At 45.8% G+C, this 21,902-nt stretch overlaps 1 protein-coding gene across 1 annotated transcript in view; it reads right to left on the reverse strand.

The window, feature by feature from the left end:
- nrde2 (NRDE-2, necessary for RNA interference, domain containing) overlaps positions 1–21,902 on the reverse strand; it is a 71,522-nt gene that overhangs the window by 33,823 nt on the left and 15,797 nt on the right. The window contains exons 3-7 of the mRNA XM_052013445.1: positions 19,480–19,686; positions 19,201–19,347; positions 13,386–13,863; positions 10,833–11,238; positions 5,655–5,788 (exon numbers count right to left, since the gene is read on the reverse strand). Of these exons, the coding sequence (XP_051869405.1) occupies positions 5,655–5,788; positions 10,833–11,238; positions 13,386–13,863; positions 19,201–19,347; positions 19,480–19,686 (1,372 nt within the window). The remainder of the gene's footprint in view (positions 1–5,654; positions 5,789–10,832; positions 11,239–13,385; positions 13,864–19,200; positions 19,348–19,479; positions 19,687–21,902) is intronic.

Consider the following 21,902-nt stretch of genomic DNA (forward strand, 5'->3'; position numbering starts at 1 on the left):
TTGTCAAAACTAGCATTTAAAAACAAAACGTTTTTAATTCTTCCTTATCTTTAGGCTTCAAAATACTCCTGGGTACACTCTTGTTGACAGCCTGTCATGCACGTTACGTGCTAACAGACAGCTGGCACTGCACTGCACTGCAGATATCCAGGAATGTCTAATGAGGATTGATAAAAGACTGTTGTGTCTCCTTAGGGTCATCTCTCAATATCATATGCTCATTGGGGGCATTTAAAAATATGTCTGAGGGATAGCACATCCAACTCAGTGGTCAACCATTGGCCTCAGCTGTGGGGAGCACATAAAAAAATCCTTTATTGCTCATTTAACGTAATGAAAAGACTCTAAGCCACCTACAAAAATGACACCAATCACATTAGGAGGTACTAGGAAAGGTGACCAAAAGCTATTAAGGAGCCTCTTAAAGAGGCTTAACAGTGACAGCTGGAAAGTAAGATTAGGCCAAATGTCTCTTTCTCAGCCAGCATGGACTCAACAGTTTGAAAGTCCTTTGGTGAAATAAATTTGTATGATCAATGGGAAAGCAGCACAGAGGATAATAATGCAGGAAGGGAACTCCAGAACATAGGCGTTTGGCATCCGAGGACATGGCTGGCAACAGAAACAGACAGGAGGATGAGCAAGAAGCTGGAATTATAGGAGCGCAGTTGATCCAAGGGCTAAAAACTGCTGGAAAGACTTGAAAGCAATGGAGAGAGGTGCAAAACAAGAGAACTTTCAAGCACGAGTCGATGCTGATTAGCAATCACAGGGGTGGTTGGTGAATGGGACGGTGCAAGGGAGGGTGTAGACAGCAGAGTTATGGTGAACACAATGACCAGCAGCACATTGAAACAGTCGAGGCTCGTTAACAAAGATTTGGACAAGGGCTTCAGAGAGGCCAGATGAGGCAGGGAAAAGTTGCGTGACATTGTGAGTAGATAGTCTTATTTCCACATGCACAAGATAGCTAGAGCTCAGATCTGGGGCAAGTCTCACTCTGAGATTGGGTCACTCTCATAGAGTGGCTGAGGAAAGGGGTGGAGTTGGTGGCTGGGGAACAGAGTTTGTGACAAGGACTGAAGACAAAGCCTTTGGTTATCCCGTCTCTTAGCCGGCTCAGCCAATCACCAACATCAGGCAAACACTTCCAATTCAGAGACAGTGGAGGGGTCGAAGGAGGCAGTGATGAGGTAAACGTGTGTGACACGAGCACAAACGTGGAAACGCCATCGTGTTTTCTGATGCTGCTGCCAAGGGGCAACTATGTTGATATAAAATAGGAGAGTGCCATGGACAGACCATGGTAAACACCAGGAAGAACAGCCAAGACCGTTCTTAGGTGCCAAGACTATATTTGCCTCCAGCATGGTGCAATAACGAAAGCAGCATTTAAGAGGCTCTTAGGTAGGCACATGAATGTGCCGGGAATGGAGGGATATGGGCATTGTGTTGGCAGAAGGGATTAGTTTAGTTAGGCATTTAATGACAAGATTAATTGGTCTGGCACAGCATCAAGGGCCGAAGGGCCTGTTCCTGTTCTGTACTGTTCTACGTTCTAAGACCAGTAATTTTCCGGCCACACTGGTTAGATAACCATATCTCCTGCACTCTGAGCTGGCACCACCACAATTGGTGCCATTCAATCTCTCCTGATTTCTTACTTTTCTCTTCACGTGCTGCCGAGTATTTCTCGCCTGTACTTCCAATCTTTAGCACGTGCAGTGTCCGTTACTTCCAGCCAAGTTGGCGCAGCAGGTGGTGCTGCTGCCTCTCAGCTCCAGCGACCTGGTTCGATTCTGTCCTCCGGTTCTATGTGTGTGGAGTTTGCATGTTCTCCCTGTGACACAGTGCATTTCTTCCGGGTGCTCCGGTTTCCTCCCACATCATAAAGACGTGCTCGTTGGTAAGATAGTTGGCTACTAGAAATTAACTCGTGTGTTGGGTTGTAGGAGAATCAGAGGGGAATTAATGGGTATGTGTCAGAGAACAAGTTACAGAGGAAAAAAAATGGAAAATTGTTTTGAGATCTGGCATTGACTCGCTGGGCTGAATGGCCTCATTCTAAGCTGTGAGATGGTAAGAGCATATGAATCTATCGCATTGTTTCCAGGCAAGGACAGAAACAGACAAGTGCTCGGCAAGCGCTTTTGAAGTACGGTCAATTGTCTGAAAGGCCACAGACAAGCCGGGAAGCACAGGCATCAATTACATTTGTTGTGCTGGCACAGCACAACACAAGCGACTCTGGTGAGAGGCACTGCGGTAAAGCAGCGGAGGGGAAAGCACGATTGGAGGCATTCAAACTAAAAAGGGCATGGTTTCAGGAAGAATTGGGAGGCTGGCGATGGAACATGCGGGGTCAGGGGTGGCCGCAGATTTGGAAATGGTGGTGACTGGCTGGAGAGGAGGGAGGGTTGGTTTAAAAAAGTGTCCAATGAGAGAGAAGGGTTAACTGTATTAGCCTGTGTGTAGGGAAAAGCAAGAAGCTGCATTCTCAGCAGTTGAGTGGAATATCAAATTCAAATCAGCAGGAGCTGGTTAGAAACATAGAAAACCTACAGCACAATTCAGGCCCATCGGCCCACAAAGTTGTGCCGAACATGTCCCTACCTTAGAAATTACTAGACATAACCATAGCCCTCTTATTTTACTCAGTTCCATGTACCTATCCAAAAGTCTCTTAAATGACCCTATCGTATCCGCCTCCACCACCGTTGCCGGCAGCCCATTCCACACACTCACCACTCTCTGAGTAAAAAACTTACCTGACATCTCCTCTATACCTACTCCCCTGCATCTTAAACCTATGTCCTCTTGCGGCAACCATTTCAGCCCTGGGGAAAAGCCTCAGACTATGCACACGATCAATGCCTCTCATCATCTTATACACCTCTATCGGGTCCCCCCCTCATCCTCCGTCGCTCCAAGGAGAAAAGGCCGAGTTCCCTCAACCTGTTTTCATAAGGAATGCTCCCCAATCCAGGCAACATCCTTGCAAATCTCCTCTGCACCCTTTCTATGGCTTCCACATCTTTCCTGTAGTGAGGCGACCAGAACTGAGCACGGTACTCCAAGTGGGGTCTGACCAGGGTCCCATATAGCTGCAACATTACCTCTTGGCTCCTGAAGTCAATTCCACGATTGATGAAGGACAATACACCATATGCCTTCTTAACCACAGAGTCAACCTGTGCAGCTCATGGACAAGGTGAGTTTGGAGTTAGCAAAATGGGAGATAGGAGAGAAACTAATCAAAGGTGCTAATTATGGGGAAAGGGGCTGGAGAACTCCACCAGCAGCCCTGCTTCTTGTGGTTCTCGGGTAGAAGTGAATGATCCCACTGCACTGTCCCTGCAAAGACTACAGGAGTTCTCCGCAGTATCCCGCCGTATTTTCATCCCTTATAAAACATCAATGACACAGTTTGCTGTTTTGGGGGGACATCAGCTGTGGTTACAACAGGAACTATGCTGCAAATGCTTTACATATCCCAGGATTATGAAATTAGTGTCAAAGTGTGAAATTATTAGTGTGATATGACTGCAGATAGGCAAATTCTTTTTAGATTAAATATGGAGCTACTATAACAACAATTAAATTATAGATACGTTCACAATTTAAATTTTTCCACATTGAGTCAGAGTTATACAGGCCCTTCGGCCCAACTCGTCCATGCTGACCAAGATGTCTACCTCAGGTAGTCCTATGTGCCGGCATTGGGCCCATATCCCTCGAAAGCTTTTCTAACCATGTATCTGTCCAAATGTCTTTTAGACATTGTGATTGTACTCGCCTCTGATAGCTCGTTCCTAATCCCCTCCACCCTCTATGTGAAAAGGTTTCCCATCAGGTCCCTTTTAAATCTTTCCCGTCTCACCTTAAACCTGTGCCCTCTAGTTTTAGATTCCCCTACAATGAAAAATACTGTGACCATCCACCTTATCTATGCCCCTCATGGTTTTATAAACCTCTATACAGGTCACCCCTCGGCCTCTGAGGCTCCAGGGATAAAAGGCCCAGCCTATCCAGCCTCTCATGATAACTCAAGCCTTAAAACACATTATAGAACATAGAACAGTACAGCACAATACAGGCCCTTCAGCCCACAATGTTGTGCTGACCTTTAAACCTCGCCTAACACTATCTAACCCCTTCCTCCCACATATCCCTCTATTTTAAATTCCTCCATATGCTTATCTAGTAATCTCTTGAATTTGACCAATGTACCTGCCTCCACCACCGCCCCAGGCAGCGCATTCCATGCCCCAACCACCCTCTGGGTAAAAAACCTTCCTCTGTTATCTATCTAGAACTTCCCACCCATTACTTTAAAGCCATTTCCTCTTGTATCGAGCATTGGTGTCTTGGGAAAGAGGCGCTGGCTGTCCACTCTATCTATTCCTCCTGATATTTTGTACACCTCTATCATGTCTCCTCTCATCATCCTCCTCTCCAAAGAGTAAAGCCCTAGCTCCCTTAGTCTCTCCTCATAATGCATACTCTCTAAACCAGGCAGCATCCTGGTAAATCTCCTCTGCACCCTTTCCAACGCTTCCACATCCTTCCTATAATGAGACGACCAGAACTGGACACAGTACTCTAAGTGTGGTCCAACCAGAGTTTTATAGAGCTGCACTGTATATGATTTTCAGCTTTACAAATTGTAATATCCAAGATCACATGGTGGGTTGATCTAGTCTAATAACAAACACTACCAAATAGGTTTAGCTCCCTGGAGCACTCCTTCGACCTTACCTCATCCAAGTCAAGGATACACAGGGCTTGGGGGGGTGTAGGATTGAGAGTCCATCTGAATTACAATAGGGTAAACTAAAACAATCAAGGGTTAAAGACCCAAAAATGTAAAAACCAACATGCCAAATATTCAACAATAACTGTTGTTCCACTCAAACAGCACCCTTCATGCCAGCAAAAGGTCTCAAGGCGTTTCACAGGACTGAATCAGAAATATTCAGACTACATTAGACAATTATAAAATAACTAACCTTTGCAAATGGCGCTTAGATCTCCATTGCAAGGCATTCCTGTCAGAAGTAATAAATACGGCTTTACAGCTGCCCATGCACTTTAGCAGTTACACTAACCGTGGCATTTACAGAGCAAATCCAAGTACACAAAAGGCCAGCCTGGTGATAAATTCTGCCTCGGTATAAAGGGCATGTGATGTGCATGAGCAACAATGAAGAGTTGGTTTGTGGTTTCTTTTTTAACCACAGCTGCTGATTAAAACAAAAGAATTGCCTTGACTAAATTGATGGCACTTGTGTTAAGCTCGTCCTTTGGGCAATATTGCCCTTTATCCTTTCCCTTCCTGAAGGCACTAGCCTTACCTCGAGGGACAGTTGCAAAAGGGCGAGATGATAAAGAAGAGATTGATCCATCTTAAGCCATAGGACAGCATCCAGTAATGAGATTTTGAGTTGAATTATCCCCCTTCTTAGTCCAGAGATAGTGATGACAAATCACCAAAATATCTCTGCTGAGAGATGCAACCGGAGAACAAGATCTGTGCGGCAGGGTGCCAGACCAGACAGGTGCATTCAGCGACCGAGTTATCTGATGCCATTTACTGCGTAATACATGAAACTATTGGTGAATTCAGGAGCTTGATGAAGAGGAGCCACCTTTACCTGTGCCTTAGTTGTCAGCCCAGCAATGCTGTCCGGCTTGAAGAAGGTGAAGTCGATGAGGGCCTGGAAAAGGGCAATGGCTTTTTCTGAATGGCCAGCCTGTCGCAAGAAATGGCACTGCTGCAGGAAAATTGCTGTGAAAGGAGAGCAAAGCAGTTAGTTTCATTCATGAATGCAGTTTCATTTAAGAATCAGAATCAGGTTTATTATCACTGACAAAAGTCGTGAAATGTGTTGTTTTGCGGCAGCAGTACAGTGCAAGACATAAAAATTACTATAAGTTACAGAAATAAATAGTGCAAAAGAGGAATAACGAGGTAGTGTTCATGGGGTCATGGATTGTTCAGAAATCTGATGGCGGAGGGGAAGAAGCTGTTCCTAAAAGATGTTCAGTGTGGGTCTTCAGACTCCTGTACCTCCTCCATGATGGTGGTAACATGAAGAGGGCGTGTCCTGGATGGTGAGGGCCCTTAACGATAGATGCCACTTTCTTGAGGCACTACCTCTTGAAGATGTCCTCGGTGGTGGGGAGGGTTGTGCCCGTGATGGAGCTGGCTGAGTCTGCAATCCTCTGCAGCCTCTTGCGATCCTGCGCATTGGAGCCTCCATACCAAGCGGTGATGCAACCAGACAGAATGCTCTCACCATGCATGTAGAAATGTGTTACAAATGCCAAAAAAAATTTCCCAGTCTTTTATTTCTTCAATGGCACTTTATGCAAACGTGAAAGCCAACACTACAGATGGTATGTCTGGAGCAGGGTGGGGGCTACATTAAGGAGGATGAGAAGCAGTAGACAGAAAAGGGTGGAAATAGGAAAAGCAAAATCACTGTGCGAGTTGTACATGAAGGCGATAAAGGCAGGATGATAGCACAATGAAATGATTTGAGACATTGTTCCAGATGGTAGGTAAATCATGACACAACATCATCTTGAATTTATGTAGCATCTTTCATAACATCAGGTGCATACAAAATTCAAAGCTGAACCACATAAGGTTCAGATGGATGAGCAAATATTTGGTGTAAGGGGATATCCCCTCCACCCCACAAGGAGTAGGGCCAGATAAGAATTCCAGAGTTTAGTAACAATGGAGCCAAAAGTCACGACCACCAATGCTTCAGACTGAAGCAGTGAAATACAGTGCACCTGGAGGTGTGGACTGGATAACCAACGATAAGAACAGTTCACAGGCATGACTTAAACATTACAAAGTGATATCATTTAAACTGTTTACACTGCATAAAAGGATGCGCCTTTTGCAAATAATTGCAGTTAAAAAAGCCATTGTTATTTTTCTGCAATTTTGTCCATCTTATCCACAACTCAGCCACAACTATTTGAAGTTCACACCATAACTTAGGAAGAGCACTAGTTATGTACAGTGGTGCTGTTTAAGGGATCTTCCTTCTGCAAATTGGCTGCATCGTTTACTCTATTACAACAAAAAGTACTTCTGTTCCTTCCCCCCTTCCTTTTCCCTTTGCAACGGGGATCTTGGCTGAGTTTTCCTTCCCTGCTCAGGGGCACGGAGAGCTCACTTAAGCAGAGGGGAACTGAATCAAGCTTGAGGCTCCCTGGTCCACTTGTCTCGACTGCTCACTGGGCAAGCACGAGGCCTGATCCACAAGTTAACTTTGCGGCTTGCAGCAAGTCTTTGCCAGTCTAAGAAAGATTAGGAACTTTAATTTAATTGAAATATTACACTGAGCACGGTAGTGTAGTGCTTAGCATAACGCTTTACAGTGCCAGTGACCTGGGTTCAATTCCGGCCACTGCCTGTAAGGAATTTGTACATTCTCCCCGTGTCTGCGTGAGTTTCTTCCGGGTGCTCCGGTTTCCTCCCACATTCCAAAAGACATACAGGTTAGGAAGTTGTGGGCATGCTATGTTGGCGGCGGAAGCGTGGTGACACTTGCGGGCTGCCCCCAGAACACTATGCAAAAAAGATGCATTTCATTGTGTGTTTCGATGTACGTGTGACTAATAAAGAAATCTTATCTTATCGCAGTCAGACTTGTCACCTCTCTTGAAGATGGTCTCCATCGCAATGACTCAGATCCTCTGGCATATCCTCCTTTTCCCAGATGTGGACAACGGGGCTGTGAATTTACAATGGTAGTTCCACACTTGGAACTTCAGTGGGAATATCATCCGCTCCCGAGGACTTTTTTTTAAATTAGCCAATGGCCTCTTTGACTTCTCATTGGTCAATGGCCTCTTTGACTTCTCATTGGTCTAGAGCAGCGTTAAAGCTGGACCTTCTAAAAGTAGATCAGAAGTGGGAGGGTATCCAGGGATCCCTTTGGGATCAAATGAGGTAATCTGTGTGTAGAGGCAGGGGATGTGGCAAGGTCCTAAATTAATACTTCTTCATCTGCATTCACCAAGGAGAAGGATGTGGAAGATAGTGAGTTCAGGGAGGAGTATGTTGATAATCTGGAGCATGTCATTCTAACATCTTCGTTAGATGTCATGGAACACATAAATCCCAAGGGCTGGCTGAGATCTGTCCCCGGATGCTAGGGGAAGCAGAGGAGGAGATAGCTGGGGCCCTGACAGAGATTTGTTGCATCTTCATTAGCTACAGGTGAGGTACTAGAAGACTGGAGAGCGAATGTTGTTCCTTTTTATTTAAGAAGGGCACCAGGGATTAGCCAGGTGAGCCTTCTATCGGTGGTAGGGAAACCGTTGGGAGGAAATTCTAAAGGACAGGATTTATGTACATTTGGAAAGGCAGGGGCTGATCAGGGGTAGTCAGCAGGGTTTGTGCAGGGGAAATCCTGTCCCACTAATTTGATTGCGTTTATCGAGGAGGTAACTAAGAAGATTGATGAAGCCAAGGTGGTAGATGTTGTCTACATTGACTTTAGTAAGGCATTTGACAAGGTCCCGCACGGTAGGCTGGTCCAGAAGGTTAAGGCACAAGAGATTGCTAATTGGATCCAAAATTGGCTTGGTGACGGAAGGCAAACGCACTGGGAGGATAAGAAACAAACACCAGTGTCCTCTTCCAGACTGACATTGCCAGCACTGAGGCCCTAATCACACTCAGCCAGTTCTTTTGACCAGGACAAGACACTTGCTTGCCCAACACCAGATTCCCAAAACAGACACTCTATCCCGAGCTCTATCATGGGAACAAGTTACCAGATAAACAAAGAGAGTGATTCAAAGATGTTTCAAAGGACCCTTGAAAATATGCAGCACTCCTGGCTCAAAATGGAGGAGGGATGCTTGGGATGGCAATGAGAATTGAGCCCATGCTTGGGGAACAGATAGAAGCCCAGCGCAACTGGCAGAAGGAGCGCGTCACCTCGCAAACTACCCACCCGCAGGGGCCCCAGACGACTCCTGCCCCATCCGCGGGTCTCGCACTGGCCTCATCAGTCAGCTGAGAAGCCACAGAACAGCCTCAGCAGCAAGTCATCATCAGTAGAGCTGTGGATGTTGTCTAAATGGATTTTAGTGAGGCGTTTGACAAGGTCCCTCATTGGAGGCTCATCCAGAAGATTAAGGTGCATGAGATCCATGGTGAGTTGGCCGTTTGGATTCAGAATTGGCTTGCCCATAGAAGACAGAGGGTAGTGGTTGATGGGTCTCACTCTGGCTGGAGGTCTGTGACTAGTGGTATTCCGCAGGGATCCGTACTGGGACCTCTGCTGTTTGTGCTGTGTATAAATGACCTGGATGAAAATGTACATGGGTGGGTAAGTAAGTTTGCAGATGATACAAAGATTGGTGGTGTTGTGGATAGCATGGAGAACTGGCAAAGGATACAGCCGGATATAGATCAGTTGTAAACGTGGGCGGAGAAATGGCAGATGGAGTTCAACCCAGCCAAATGTGAAGTGTTGCACCTTGGGAGATCAAATGTAAAGAGACAGTACACTGTTAACGGCAAGACCCTTAACAGTGCTGATGAGCAGAGGGATCTTGGGGTCCAAGTTCATAGCTCCCTGAAGGTGGCTACACAGGTTGACAGGGCAGTAAAGGTGGCGTATGGCATGCTTGTCTTTATTAGTCAAGGCACTGAGTTCAAGAGTCAGGAAGTTATGCTGCAGCTTTATAAAACTCTGGTTGGGCCACATCTGGAGTATTGCATTCAGTTCTGGTCGCCCCATTACAGGAAGAATGTGGAGGCTTTGGAGAGGGTGCAGAAGAGGTTTACCAGGATTCTGCCTGGATTAGAGGGCATGCACTACAAGGAGAGGTTGGACAAACTTGGGTTGTTTTCTCTGGAATAGCAGAGGGCAAATGGGAGATCTGATAGAGGTTTGTAAGATTATGAGAGGCATAGACAGAGTAGACAGTCGGTATCTTTTTCCCAGGGTTGAAATGTCTAATACCAGAGGGCATGCATTTAAAGTGAGAAGGGGCAAGTTCAAAGGAGATGTGCAGGGCAAGTTTTTTTCTACACAGAGTGGTGGCTGCCTGGAATGTGCTGCCAGGGGTGGTGGTGGAAGCAGATACAATAGTGGTGTTTAAGAGGCTTTTAGATAGACACATGAATATGCAGGGAATGGAGGCTCTTAGACAGGCACATGAACGTGCAGGAAATGTAAGGATATGGATATTTAGGTGGAAGGGATTAGTTTAGTTGGGCATTTGATTACTAATTTAGTTAGATCGGCACAACATTGTGGGCCGAAGGGCGTGTTCCATGTTTGGCCCATAACCTTCTCAACCTTTCCTATCCATGTGCCTGTCCAACTGTCTTTTAAAAGTTTTTTTTATTGTACCTGCCTCAGCCACTGCCTCTGGCAGATCATTCCATGTACGTACCACCCCTTCTGTGTAAAAATAAAAGTTGCCCCTCAAATTCCTATTAAATCTCTCCCCCTTACCTTAAACTGAGTTCTTGATTCCCTAACCCTGGGAAAAAGGACTGAGTGCATTCACCCTATCTATGCCCCTCATAATTTTATATACCTCTATAAGATCACGTCTCAGTCTCCCACGCTCCAAGGAATAAAGTCGTAGCCTTCCCAACCTCTATCTCTAACAGTCCCTCGAGTCCTGGCAACATCCCTGTAAATCTTTTCTGCATTCTTTCCAGTTTAATAACATCTTTCCGATAGCAGGGCGACCAAAACTGCCGAGTTCCTCCAGCAGTTTGTTTTTTTTTGTACTCCTGATGCTTAGAGTTCATGAGCCAAATTAAGATTTCCCCTTACCCAGCATGGCTTCTTCTGTGTCAGGAAGTGCAGGATGAGACACAAGGGTGCCATCCAGGACAGCTGCGAGAGTGCTCAGACATTTGCCGTAGATGCCATTGACCTTGGAGGTTGAATAGGTGCTGAACTGACTCTGGCAGAACAGGAGGTACTTCTGCCATAGAGTGGTGTCATTCGGGTGAAGAAAGACCACTTTCTTCCACTCATTGACCAGTTCGGATGGTTCCCAAGATTCCTTACAAAGCTCCAGCCGGGCCACCTTCAGCTCTGCGTGGTTGGGGTTGCTTTCAATAGCTCGCTCCAAGATGGCCAGCTTCTTCTCCAAGGTAATCCGGCGCGATCTCTTCCTTTTCTCAGATTCTCCTGCAGATGCAGTGAATGGATTCGGACCTTGCATTAAATCGTCCTGAAGGAAGGAAGGGAAGGGAGGAAACCTCATGAGAAGGTTCATCACACCATTGCTTTTATTTTTTTAGCCACAGAAAACACAGTGAAACCATTCAGATGCAAATTTGATCAATAGACTATAGCTTGCATTTGTCATGGTACTGAAAAAGCACCATGGCAATAATCACACTCAGATTATATTTATACAACAGTACAGCATGGAACAGGCCCTTCAGCCCACCACGTCTATTATTGACCATAATGCCAAATTAAACTCAAGCTATCTGCCTGCACAGGACCCATTTCGCTCCATTCCCCGCACGTTCACATGCCTGTCTAAATGCCACTTAAGTGCCACTCTCGTATCTGCTTCCACCACCAATTCTGGCAGTGTGTTCCAGACACCCACCACTCTCTGTGGGAGGGAAAAGAAAATTGGAGCGCACATCTCCTTTAAACTCTCCCCCTCTCACCTTAAAGCTATGCCCTCTAGTATTTGACATTTCCACCCTGGGGAAAAATAATTCTACCCTATCCATGTCTCTCATAATCTTATAAACCTCTATCAGGTCTCCCCTCAGCCTTCAATGCTCCAGAGAAAACAATCCAAGTTTAGCCAACCTCTCCTTATAGCTGATTAGCTTTTTAGTTTCTCCTTTTATCGTAATCATATAGTATCATTTGGGGACGTGTCCTTGCGTTCAATGAACCTTCTTCCTGTTATTCAAGAACTCTATGCTTCCCTGGAGGCCTCTCACCTCACCAATTGCTTCTTGCCTTCTGGGAAGGAGGAGGGTGGGGGAAGGGACGTAAGTAACTGAGCCGGTAAGTTATCCAGCAAGGAGATCTAAGAATGTGCACCAATAACCAAGGGGACAACTGCACAAGGGCAAAGTATTCCTCTTCCAGCAAAGTCATAAATGCATAAAAGGATGCAACTGGGCAAGTCCACAAGATTGGTTGATCTTGCTATCATTTTGATTCTGGAAGACGCATCCTTGGGGTTTACAACCACAACTGCAGCACTCTGTTTTGATGTATTGTCTACTCTATTCTTGCAGTCGAAACCAAAGGCAGAAAAGCCAGAGACAGTGGAATGGGAGACCTCTCCCTGGCCTGCATTAACAAAAGGTCATGACCGGGAAATAAAGTCCCTGCTTCAGCACCGGGGCAACTCTTCTCATCCCACAGAGGGTCGCAGTTTCCAATAGCTAAACCATGTTGCCCCAAGCTTTGTACAGGAACAGCTTGTGGAGTAGAAGGCAAACCTGATTTGGTCACACAGTGGTGCAGCTAGATGAGCTGCTCCCTGATAGCTTCAGCAATCAGGGTTCGATCCCGACTCTGGGTGCTGCCTGTGTGGAGTCTGCACACAGAAACCCTGTGGCCATGTGGGTTTCCTCCGGGTGCTCCAGTTTCCTTTCACGTTCCAAAGACGTCCGGGCTAGGAAGTTGTGGGCATGCTAGTGTAACGCTACTACAGCTGGTTGTTCACAGGTACAGTCCTAGTGCCAGACACAAAGCAAATTCAGAAAGCGGAGACTGCTTGCGGTACTACTATGTTTAAGTAACGTTGGATTTGACTGCTTTCATTAGTGTTTTTTTAAACATGTATAGTGTTTAAATACACCTCAAGTGGCTGCACAAGGAATGGCCACTTACTAGCTTATTGGTTTGTCCATCAGGTGACTATGTGTTTTTTCATTGGTTGGTTTGGCCACAGGTATCTAATTGGTTTCCTGACTGGACTATTGTTAGCTGAGGAGTACCTCTTATCTCAGGTATAAAAGGTGTCATTTTTTGTTAATCACACTCTCGCTCTCTTCCCCCCCCCCCAATGGCCCGAGCTCATCTTTAGTTCCTTTTGTCTCGGCTCATCTCCCAGTAGTAAAGCCAGTGCCATGTGCTCTGTGACTGTTTCTTTGTTTTAAACTTTTCCAATAAAACTTTGTGAAGCACCAAGTTGTTTTCAATTCATTCCTGGACTCCTGAAAGAACCTGCGGATTCGAAAATAACTGGATGTGACAGTAGTAATGAGATGAGCACTTGAAACGCCATGGCATAGAAAGGTACGGGGCAAGTGCTGGGAAATAGGGTGAGTATAGATAGGTATTTGATGGCCAGCAGACGTTAAACAGAAAGGTCCGTTTCCATGCGTTACCCACCTGAAAATGAACAAACTCCACCCAGGTTTGGATATTGCTGGGGTCATCTCTCAACAACCTGTTGAATCTCTCCACCTTGGCCATCATGGCCGAATTTACTTTCTCATCGCTGTCCATGGGCACGAGGGCTTTGTCTTCCCGCTCCGGTTGTCCCTTCCCCTGTAGCCACAGAGTGGTGGAAACATCATAAATCCCAAGCGGATTGACCCAGGTGATGGCCCCTGAGGATCTACTGTCACTCTCTTCCCAGTCTGGAACAGGTATGAAGGAGGCTGGAGCAACACCAGAAGTTTTACCTCGTAAAACATCTTCACAATGAACAGGAACTGTGTCAATGCTTAGGAGCTGAAGGCTGGATGTGCTGTAGTATCGATCCTCCCTCTTTTTCACTCTTTTCTTCCGTTGGTTTGAATCTTCCCAAGTAATCCACTGTTTTTTGGGATCAAGACCAATGCAGACATCGCCTTTCCTTTTGTACCTGCAATACGCACACATCATGTTTAACTATTTATTAACAACTGATTAAAAAAATCCAGTCTGATGTACAAGTCCTGAATATAATATCCAGTGCAGCTTCAACACTCAGGTAGCACGACACCATCCAGGACATAGCAGCCCATTTGACAGGCACCCCATCCACACCCACTCACTCACTCCACCACCGACACACAGCAGCAGCAGTTTGTACCATCTACAGGATGCACTGCAGCAACTCACCAAGACTCCTTAGACAACACCTTCCAAACCCACCACCTCTACCAGCTAGAAAGGACAAGGGCAGCAAAAGCCCGGGGACACCACTACCTGCAAGTTGCCATCCAAAGCCAAATGCCATCCTGACTTGGAAATATATCACCGTTCCTTCACTGTTGCTGAGTCAAAATCCTGGACTCCCTCACTAACAGCATTGTGGGTATACCACACCTCAAGTACTTCAGAGGCTTAAGAAGGCAGCTCACCTTCAAGGGTATCTGGGGATGGGCAATTAAATGTTGGCTCAGCCTGCGAAGCCAACATCCCTTGAATAAATAAACCCTTGACATCCTCCCAATATTAATGCTAATTAGTTCAAACGTTAGTTCAATGTGTTGGATGTGAGAAACTATGCAGAATTGATGAGGGTGTTCAGCCCTCAGATAGGTGGGGGATTCTATCTGCACTGTTTATTCCAGCATTGATGCAGTGGATTGATCTGCTGCACGTAATCTGTGAACGGAGATTTCAAATTCCATTGATCAACCAGTGCTGAGGATATCCAGAGTTAGTCTTAATAACATGGACTGTCCTTGGGTAAATTTAACTGTCTTTCCCAAAGGTGCTTCTTCCTTCCTCTCTCTGGTCACCAACAAATGTCAAACCAGGCTGTGTTCAACCCAAGTGACCTTCCTGACCAAGATAAACCACTGACTACATACCCATTGTGTTATTAAACCAACTCTCAACATCACCCATCTGTGTTTCCTCATTCGTTGTTGAAACTCCCATCCATAACTTTTCTTACTTCTACTATTCCAAGGAGTCCCTAGCCGGTCTCTCATCTTCCACCCTCTTTGAACTATCCAGACCTTTGCTGCCATCATCTGAACTCACAACCAATCACATCCACTCATCACTGCTGTGCCCACTGACCTACGTGAGCCTCAAGCCCAGCAACTACTCAGTCTTAATATGGATCATTTTCAATTCATTGCATAGCTTGTTCATTGCCTCACCCATCCCAAGATATCTGCACTACCCTAATTGATAAATTGATAAAAACTTCAATGTGCATCATCCCACCATTGGCAACCATGCCATTGGCTGCCTAGACTCTTAAATTTTGGAATCACCTCTTTATAACCTCTCGAAGACATTCCTTAAAACAACCTGATATCTAACATGAGTTACTGTTGAATTTAATTTGATTCTGCTGTTAAGTTCCTTGGGGAATTTTACACCATTAAATGCTCATGTTTCTGGGCAGTCACTGAGGTGTCTATTACAGCTTTTCAGTCAACGTGGTTAGATCACTGGGGTACGGGTCACAGGGTTTTGGGATGGTGGGGAGGGGGGGGGGGTGGGTGGGTAAAGAGAAAGATAGTGGGGGTGTTTGGCAGTGGTGATGGTGAGTGTACATGCTCCAAGAAAGGAAATGTTCAGTCCACACTCAAGGACATAGCACAGATCCAACTGTTGGCCAAGAAAGAAAAGCTTATTTTTCCACAGAATCACTGAATTCTACGGTGCAGGAGACCATTCAACTCAACAGGTCTACTCTGGCTTTGGCTTTGAAAGATTAGCAAATTTGTCTAAAGTCCCCCCTTTTTTCATTGCACCAATTCTCTCCTTTGAAAAATTTATCAAAGTCCATTTTAAAGGTGACCCATAAATCATCGTCCACCACCCATTCAGTAAATGAATTCCTCACTCAGTTAATAATAACTCACTCCTCTTGAAGTAAAGAAGGTTGCAAAGGTCTGACAGAGGTGTTCAACATTGTAACTTGTTTAGGTAGGGTAAATATTCAAAAACCAGAAGTCACAGAATGAGAGGTAACAGATGCAGAGGTCGGGTGTAGGAGAACATGGAGGAAAATGTTGTGTTGTACACACACACACACACACACACACACACACACACACACAGTGGTTTTGCTCCAGAACATTGCACATAAACAAAACATTGTTAATCAGGACTTTCAAAGGGGAATTGGATAGGAACTTGAGGGAAAATAATTTGCAGGACCTCAGAGAAAGTAAAAGAAATAAGACTGGCAGAACTGCTCAACAAAGAGTCAGCATGGATTCCATGTGCCAAGTGGTCACCTCCTGTGCCACGATTCTATGCTTTGCTCTGGAATTCTCTGCATAATACGTCTGCCAATTTTCTTAAATAGGTACCCCCTGCTTACCAATGGGAACTCTCTTTATTTACTCCAGGAAAACTCCTTCACAATTTTATATACCCAAACCTCAATTTAACATCTCTGCTCCAAATGAGAACAATCTCGGCTTCTCCCGTCTGTCCATACAGATGACGTCTTTCTTCCCGGGTAATCACTTGGATAAAGTTCCACTGCATCTTTCACAAATACGTTATTACAGATGCATTAGGGACATAATGCAGGTACATTAGGGACATTTAAAAGACTCTTAGATAGCTACATGAATGATAGAGAAATGGAGGGCTATGTGGGAGGGAAGGGTTAGATAGATCTTGGAGCAGGATAAAATGTTGGCACAACATCGTAGGCCAAAGGGCCTGTACTGTGCTGTAATGTTCTATGTTCTAAATTTGGAAAGACCAATTGCTGGGCAAGTGAGTGTGTCCTATTACATCCAGGTTAAAGCTCTGGCCTGTTGAATGACAACACAGCACACTAATGCAGTAAACGTGGGCTGGCCTGGAAGCAATCACATGAAGAATGGCTACCTGGAAGAGGTTCTCAATTCTCACACCTGAGGAAACTATATCTACCCTCTCAAATTCTGTAAAAGACTTTAAGATAAGATATCTTTATTAGTCACATGTACATCGAAACACACAGTGAAATACATCTTTGCGTAGAGTGTTCTGGGGGCAGCCCGCAAGTGTCGCCACGCTTCCGGTGCTAACATAACATGCCCACAGCTTCCTAACCTGTACGTCTTTGGAATGTGGGAGGAAACCGGAGCACCCAGAGGAAACCCACGCAGACACGGGGAGAACGTACAAACTCCTTACAGACAGCAGCGGGAATTGAACCCGGCTCGCCCCATATTAATCATTCCCGGGATTGGCACAGTGGCACAGCTAATGGAGACGCTCCCTCGCAGCCTCAGTGACCCAGGTTCAATCCTGACCTCCGGTGGTGTCAGTGTGGAGTTTGCACGTTCTCCCTGTGACCACATGGGTTTCCTCCAGGTTCTCCTCCTTCAACCCAATGACGTGAGGGCAGGCAAGTTAACTGGCCGCTGTAAATTGGCCCTGGTGTGTGGGAATTGATGGGAATGCGGGGAGAATGAATTGGGATTAGTGTAGGAATGGCGTAAATGGATGGTCAGCAAGGACTCAGTGGGCCAAAGGGCCTATTCCTGTGCTCTCCTGACAATCACACTTCCTATACTCAGAGGATAGAGGCCAAGTTTATCCAACCCGTCCTCAATTCAAGTTTATCAGCTTACACTGCACCTCATGCAAAGCCAACATGTTAGCAGAGAGGTGCAGGGTCCTGGTGGTTTAGTAATTTGATGCCAGCTGCCAGCACTACAGCAGTCTGAAAAATCTGCAGCAGAACAAAAGCGAGACCCCAGTGCTTTATTTCAGAAGTGAAACTCCACCCTCCATTCAGATAATTGACATGACAACTCTGTGTTGAACATCACTGACCCGGACACTTTGTATTTACCACTACATGAAAGCTGCCTAACTGCAGGGAGTAATAACAATGGTTGAGGCGTCTCAGTCTCATGGCTAATTAAGTCTGCCGTTATGCCAAAGCAATATTGACACTGGGCATTGTTTAGCAGTCAGCTGGAGGAGAGCCCATGGGGCACAGGCAAGGCCAGTCCATTAGCACAGACTGGATATGAAGCGACTTACAAGAAAATGGATTGGTACAAAGTGATGAATGTTCTGACTCCCAGAACTCTCCCACCCTTGAAGTAATCAGTCACTGGTGTAAAGACGCTTCCCTCAAACCTTCAATTACAAAAAAAAATTGGTTCTTGGGATACACGTACATTGATTTTGTTGCAATTATTGCGTGGCCAAGTAATTTGAGCTGCTTCAGGGGGCATTAACTTTTAGTGTTAATACAGTGGATGAGGGCGATGGATAAGTCAGATTTTGGTAAGAGTAAAATTGAAGGAAGGGGAACAAAATCATTTCTGCAAATACAATTCCCTAATTACCGCAGGTAGAATTGTAACGTGGCACTAGAAAGCAAAAAACAGTTAAGATTTAACTACAGAACAGACAAATGGGCAGCTAGCAGTTGTGAAGAGTCCTGCCAACCTCAAGACTGATTTTGTTTACATAGCGTCTTTAACAAAGGAAACCATCCAAAGGCTCTTCACACAAAGGTAATCAAGCAACAAGTGACACTGAGGCAAAGATGGCATCAGGAGGATTGTCGAAAAGCTTGGTTGGAGCTCGGTTTAGAGGGTATGCTTAGGAAGTGAGAAATTGCATTGCCTTAAATGACAATGGGTAGTTCCACTAGTGGCTTTCAGAAAAGATTTGATGAAAAACTTAGACAAAAGCTTATGATGCAGAGGTAGAATACACGGTAGCGTAACAGTTAGTGTAATGCTATTACAGCGCCAGCGATTGGGATTCAATTCCCACTGCTGTCTGTGAGGAGTTTGTACGTTCTCCCTGTGACTGTGTGGGTTTCCTCCGGGTGCTCCGGTTTCCTCCCACATTCCAAAGACATTCGGGCTAGTAGGTTAACATGGGTGTAATTGGGCAGCGCGGGCTCGTTGGGCCTGTTATCGTGTTGTATAAACAAAGTAAAGGAGTGGGGTAATGTGACTAATTGGAGCTGGAGTGGGCTCAATAAGCAAATGATCCCAATTGACTGTGCTGCAGTTAATTCCAAAAATCAAGAATTCAAGAAAGAACCAGACGGGTATTTGGCAAAGAAAGCAACTGAAGAGCACAACAGAAAGTGTGGCAAGTGGCAATTATCAAACTTCCAGTTCCATCCAAGTGTCCTCCCGTAGTGCAGTGCCACATCCAGTGTCGTGCTCCCCTGTAAAGCACCTCTTCACGACACATCACACTCAATGTCATAACTCTACCACCACGGAAGTATCACGGAATAAAATCCCACAGCTTCTCGCATTACCAGTACCTTGCCAGATCTCCACGATAGAGCGATTTGTACTCCCAGTTGGCAGGATCAGCCTTTCTATCGATGCAGAAGGTCTGTGCGGTCTGTGACTGGAGGTCATCCAGCCACATGAACTTGCCCACAGGCAGATCAGTACAGACTTCAGTCCTGCAAAATTAGAGAATCTGATTGTATATTTCAATTAAGATTTATGAAAAGGGGCAAAGGGTGGGCTGGAAGACTTCATCAAATCTGCAGTAATGTTTATTGATACTGTTTCTTAGCACACAATCTCCTCACCTCTCCGTGTGGGGCTCTTTGCCTTTATCCCAGAGGAGCTCAGGGTCAGAGTCACTGCTGGAATGGTAGCTCTCTCTGTGTTTCTTTTTCTCTTTTTTGTGACGGTGATGCTTCTTCTTTTTCTTCTTTTTGGTAGCGGCATGCTCTTCACCACTGCTCGGCGATCTGGGGGACAATCGCCCAGATACTTCATGGTCTGAATAAACACTGGAAATGAAGATAGACAGGGAATAATCAATCACGTGATAAGTGTTGGACAATCACTAGCTAAACCCATGTTAGTGCTGTCGTTTGTTCCCGGCTTCTTAAAAATCCCCATGCTTCCCCTCTGCCTCCACAATGTACCCCCCTTTCTTGACCAGGAGTAGACCCAACATCACAGTGCAGGAAGCAACAGCTTTCTGTACATTAATCATTAAACTAAACTAAAAAACTTAATGAATAGAACATGCAGCTCCATCAAGGATTATAAAGACATCTTTACAAAGTTTCGGACTCGGAAGCACAGATGTTCAAAAAGGTGGCCCACAGGCTAAATTTGGCTCAGGGAAATTCTTGGTTTGGGCTTTTGGAGAGCAGCCCTCCGGGAGGAAGTCCAGAGCTGAGGCTTTTTAAGGCATTGGTCAGACCATATTTGGAGTATTGTGAGCAGTTTTGGGCCCCATATCTGAGGAGGGACGTGCTGGCGTTGGAGAGGATCCAGGGGAGGTTTACGAGAATGACCCCGGGGATGAAAGGGTTAATGTATGAGGAGTGTTTGATGGCTCTGGGCCTGTACTCACTGGAGTTTAGAAGACTGGGGGGAGGATGTTTCCAATAATAGAAGAGTCTAGGACCAGAGGGCACAGCCTCAGAATAAAAGGACATTCCTTTAGAAAAGAGATGAGGAGGAGTTTCTTTAGCCAGAGGATGCTGAATCTGTGGAATTCATTGCCATGGAGGGCTGTGGAGGCCAAGTCAACGTAGTGGTTAGCATAACACTTTACAGCGCCAGTGACCCGGGTTCAAAATCCGGCCGCTGTCTGTAAGGAGCTTGTACATTCTCCCCGTGTCTGCGTGGGTTTCCTCCGGGTGCTCCGGTTTCCTCCCACATTCCAAAGACGTACGGGTTAGGAAGTTGTGGACATGCTATGTTGGCGCCGGAAGCGTGGCGACACTTACAGGCTGCCCCAGAACACTACACAAAAGATGCACTTCACTGTGTATTTCGATGTACGTGTGACTAAAAAGATATCTCATCTTATATTTAAATCGGAGGTTGATAGGTTTTTGATTAGTAAGGGTGTCAAAGGTTACAGGGAGAAGGCAGGAGAACGGGATTAATAAATCGGCCACAATCGAATTGCGGAGCAGACTCAATGGGCCGGATGGCCTAATTCTGCTTCTACGCCTTATGGTCCAAGGTCACTCCTCCTCCCGCCAAGGAAGTGATTTGGGGTAGGGGAAACCGCAAGCAATGGATTTGGAGGCTGATCGACAATTAAAGACACCTGGCAAGAAGGGAATGGATGGCTCTCACTCCCCAGCAGTAACTCAGGTCAGGTGAAACTTTCAAAGATGCCAAAGCAGGTATCAAGCCACCCCAGTGCTCTAATGGGCCTGGTACTCATCTTGAACGTTTCATAAGCCACGTCAAATGACCAACGAACGCATTATGCCCATCAATTTGCCCCTTCAGCCCACGGCTAACACACTGCCACGGCCTTCCTAAACTCAAAAGACTTGGGCACTCCTCTGTTAAACCGAAGTGCAGCACAGTTGTGCAGCGAGTAGAGCTGCTGTCTCAGAGCTCCAGAGTTCAATCCCGACCTCTGGTGCTGTCAGTGTGGAGTTTGCATGTTCTGCCTGTGACTTCATGGGTTCCTTTCCACATCCCAAAAACATGCAGCTTTGTAGGTTATTTGGCCAGTGTGAATTGTCCCAAGTGTGTAGGACGCGTGGTCGGAGAATGGTGGGGCGGAAGAGGGGACATAGTCAGGTGGAAAGAGAGATAACTAGGATGCAAGCAGAAGAATTGGATTCATGCAGATGGGTGACTGATGGTTAGTACAGACGTGATGGACCAAAGGGCCTGTCTCTGTGCTGTGTGACTATGAAAGAAAATAAGTACCAAAAACACACTCATCCTTGATATGAATTGAAAACTGTTTCTCTTTATGGAACGAGCTGCCAGAGAGAGGTTGAGCCAGGTACAACGACAACACTTAAAAGAAATTTGGATAAGTACAAGGAGAGGAAAGGTTTAGTGGCTATGGGCCAAATGCAGGCAAATGGGACTAGCTTAGGTGGGCACCTTGGTCGGCATGGACCAGTTGGGCCAGAGGGCCCATTTCTGTGGAGTATTACATAGTGACTCCCCGTGGATGTTACTTGACCTGCTGAGCACTTCCCAAATGTTCTGTTTCGGTTTCAAATCTTAAGCA

The sequence above is a fragment of the Pristis pectinata genome, chromosome 1 (assembly GCF_009764475.1).
Source record: "Pristis pectinata isolate sPriPec2 chromosome 1, sPriPec2.1.pri, whole genome shotgun sequence".
NCBI classification, from domain to species: domain Eukaryota; kingdom Metazoa; phylum Chordata; class Chondrichthyes; order Rhinopristiformes; family Pristidae; genus Pristis; species Pristis pectinata.